General features: G+C 67.6%; 1 protein-coding gene across 1 annotated transcript in view; it reads left to right on the top strand.

Moving 5' to 3' along the window:
* The first annotated feature begins 1,049 nt into the window (after positions 1 to 1,049).
* The window catches only part of NDOR1 (NADPH dependent diflavin oxidoreductase 1), a 24,070-nt gene continuing 23,376 nt past the window's right edge, over positions 1,050 to 1,743 (top strand). The window contains exon 1 of the mRNA XM_083484525.1: positions 1,050 to 1,187. Coding sequence (XP_083340651.1) covers positions 1,170 to 1,187 — 18 coding nt within the window. The 5' untranslated portion in view covers positions 1,050 to 1,169. The remainder of the gene's footprint in view (positions 1,188 to 1,743) is intronic.

Genomic DNA, 1,743 nt, shown 5'->3' on the forward strand with positions numbered 1-1,743 from the left:
GAAGCCACCCCTTGCCCTTCGCACATGCGCAGTGGGCAAACCGACGCCTCCTTCCGCCCTTAATCGGCTGGGGAAGCAGCTAGGCGCCTGATTGGCTGCGGAAGCAGCCGGGCGTCCAATGGGAGCGGCGCTGGCCGGCGGGCGGGAAATTCCCCGCGCTGCTATTGGTCGGAGGGTAAGGGGAGGCGTTGCTCCTGGCCGCGTTGCTAGGGAGACGCGGGAAAGGGCGCGGATTGGCTGGGGAACAGGCTAGGCCGAACCCGCGCGCTGCTATTGGTCGGAGGGGCGGGAGGCGGGAGAGGACGCGCGTTGCTATTGGCCGGAGCGGGCCGCGTTGCTAGGCAGACGCAGGAAAGTGCGCGGATTGGCTGCGAACCCGCGCGCTGCTATTGGTCGCCGGGGCGGAGGCCCGCCTCCCTTCCTCCCTGATTGGCTGCGGCAGCAGCCAGGCGTCCAATAGGAGCGGGGCTGGCCGGCGGGCGGGAAACCCCGCGCGCTGCTATTAGTCGGAGCGGATTAGTCGGAGGGAGGCGTTGCTAGGAGTAGGCCGCGTTGCCAGGGCGACGCAGGCAAGGGCGCGGATTGGCTGGCCAAGCAGCCGGGCGTCCAATGGGAGCGTCCAAAGGGAACTCCGCGCGCTGCTATTGGTCGGGGGGGAGAGGGAGGCGTATCCCAGGCGGGCGTTTCTACTGAGACAGGGCGCGGATTGGCTGGCGACGCAGCCAGGCGTCCAATGGGAGGCGGGCGGGAAACTCCGCGCGCTGCTATTGGTCGGGGGGGAGGGAGGCGTATCCCAGGCTACTGAGCAAGGGCGCGGATTGGCCGCCGACGCTTCCTCCGCACATGCGCAGTGGGCGAACCGACGCCGCCTTCCGCCCTCTCTTCCCCAATCCCCGCTCACCGGCTCGTATTGGCGTCTGAGGCGACGGACGCGGCCTAGTTCGGGCTGGTAGACCACGACCTCCTCGGCCCTCAGCTCCGTCGCCCCGCCGCCGCCGCCGTAGGCCGCTTCCCCCTCGCGGAGCTCGACTATGACGAGGCGCTCGGCCCGGAGGACCCGGACGTCCGGCCGGGCCGCGTAGAGCTCGAGGAGGCCGGCCAGCGAGGCCGCCTTGGCCCGCTTCCTCTCCAGCAAGGCCCGCTGCCACTCCGGGCGAGGCGAGGGCTCCATGGCGGGCCGGCCTGAGGTGAGGAGGGAGGGGATTGGCTGGCTGGGGTGTCCGTCAAGGAGAGGGAGGCGGGGATTGGTTGGTTGGCGTGAAGCTCCGCCTACTATGGCTCGGCCTGTTTTGACCTGAGGAAAGGAGGCGAGTTGAGGGAGGAAAGGAAGGGGATTGGCTAGTTGGGTTGTCCGTCAAGGAGAGGGAGGCGGGGATTGGTTGGTTGGCGCCAAGCTCCGCCTACTATGGCTTTGAGCTGAGGAAAGGAGGCGAGTTGAGGGAGGAAAGGAAGGGGATTGGCTGGCTGGGTTGTCCGTCGAAGGCGGGGGAGGCGGGGATTGGTTGGTTGGCGCCAAGCTCCGCCTACTATGGTTGGCGTACAGCTCCGCCTACTATGGCTCGGGCCTGAGGGAAGGAGGCGAGTTGAGGGAGGAGAGGAAGGGGATTGGCTGGTTGGGTTGTCCGTCAAGGAGAGGGAGGCGGGGATTGGTTGGTTGGCGTCAAGCTTCGCCTCCTCGGGCTCGGGCCTGAGGAAAGGAGGCGAGTTGAGGAAGGGGATTGGCTGGTTGGGTTGTCTGTCAAC

This window comes from Podarcis liolepis (assembly GCF_965112155.1).
Source record: "Podarcis liolepis genome assembly, chromosome: Z".
NCBI classification, from domain to species: Eukaryota; Metazoa; Chordata; class Lepidosauria; order Squamata; family Lacertidae; genus Podarcis; species Podarcis liolepis.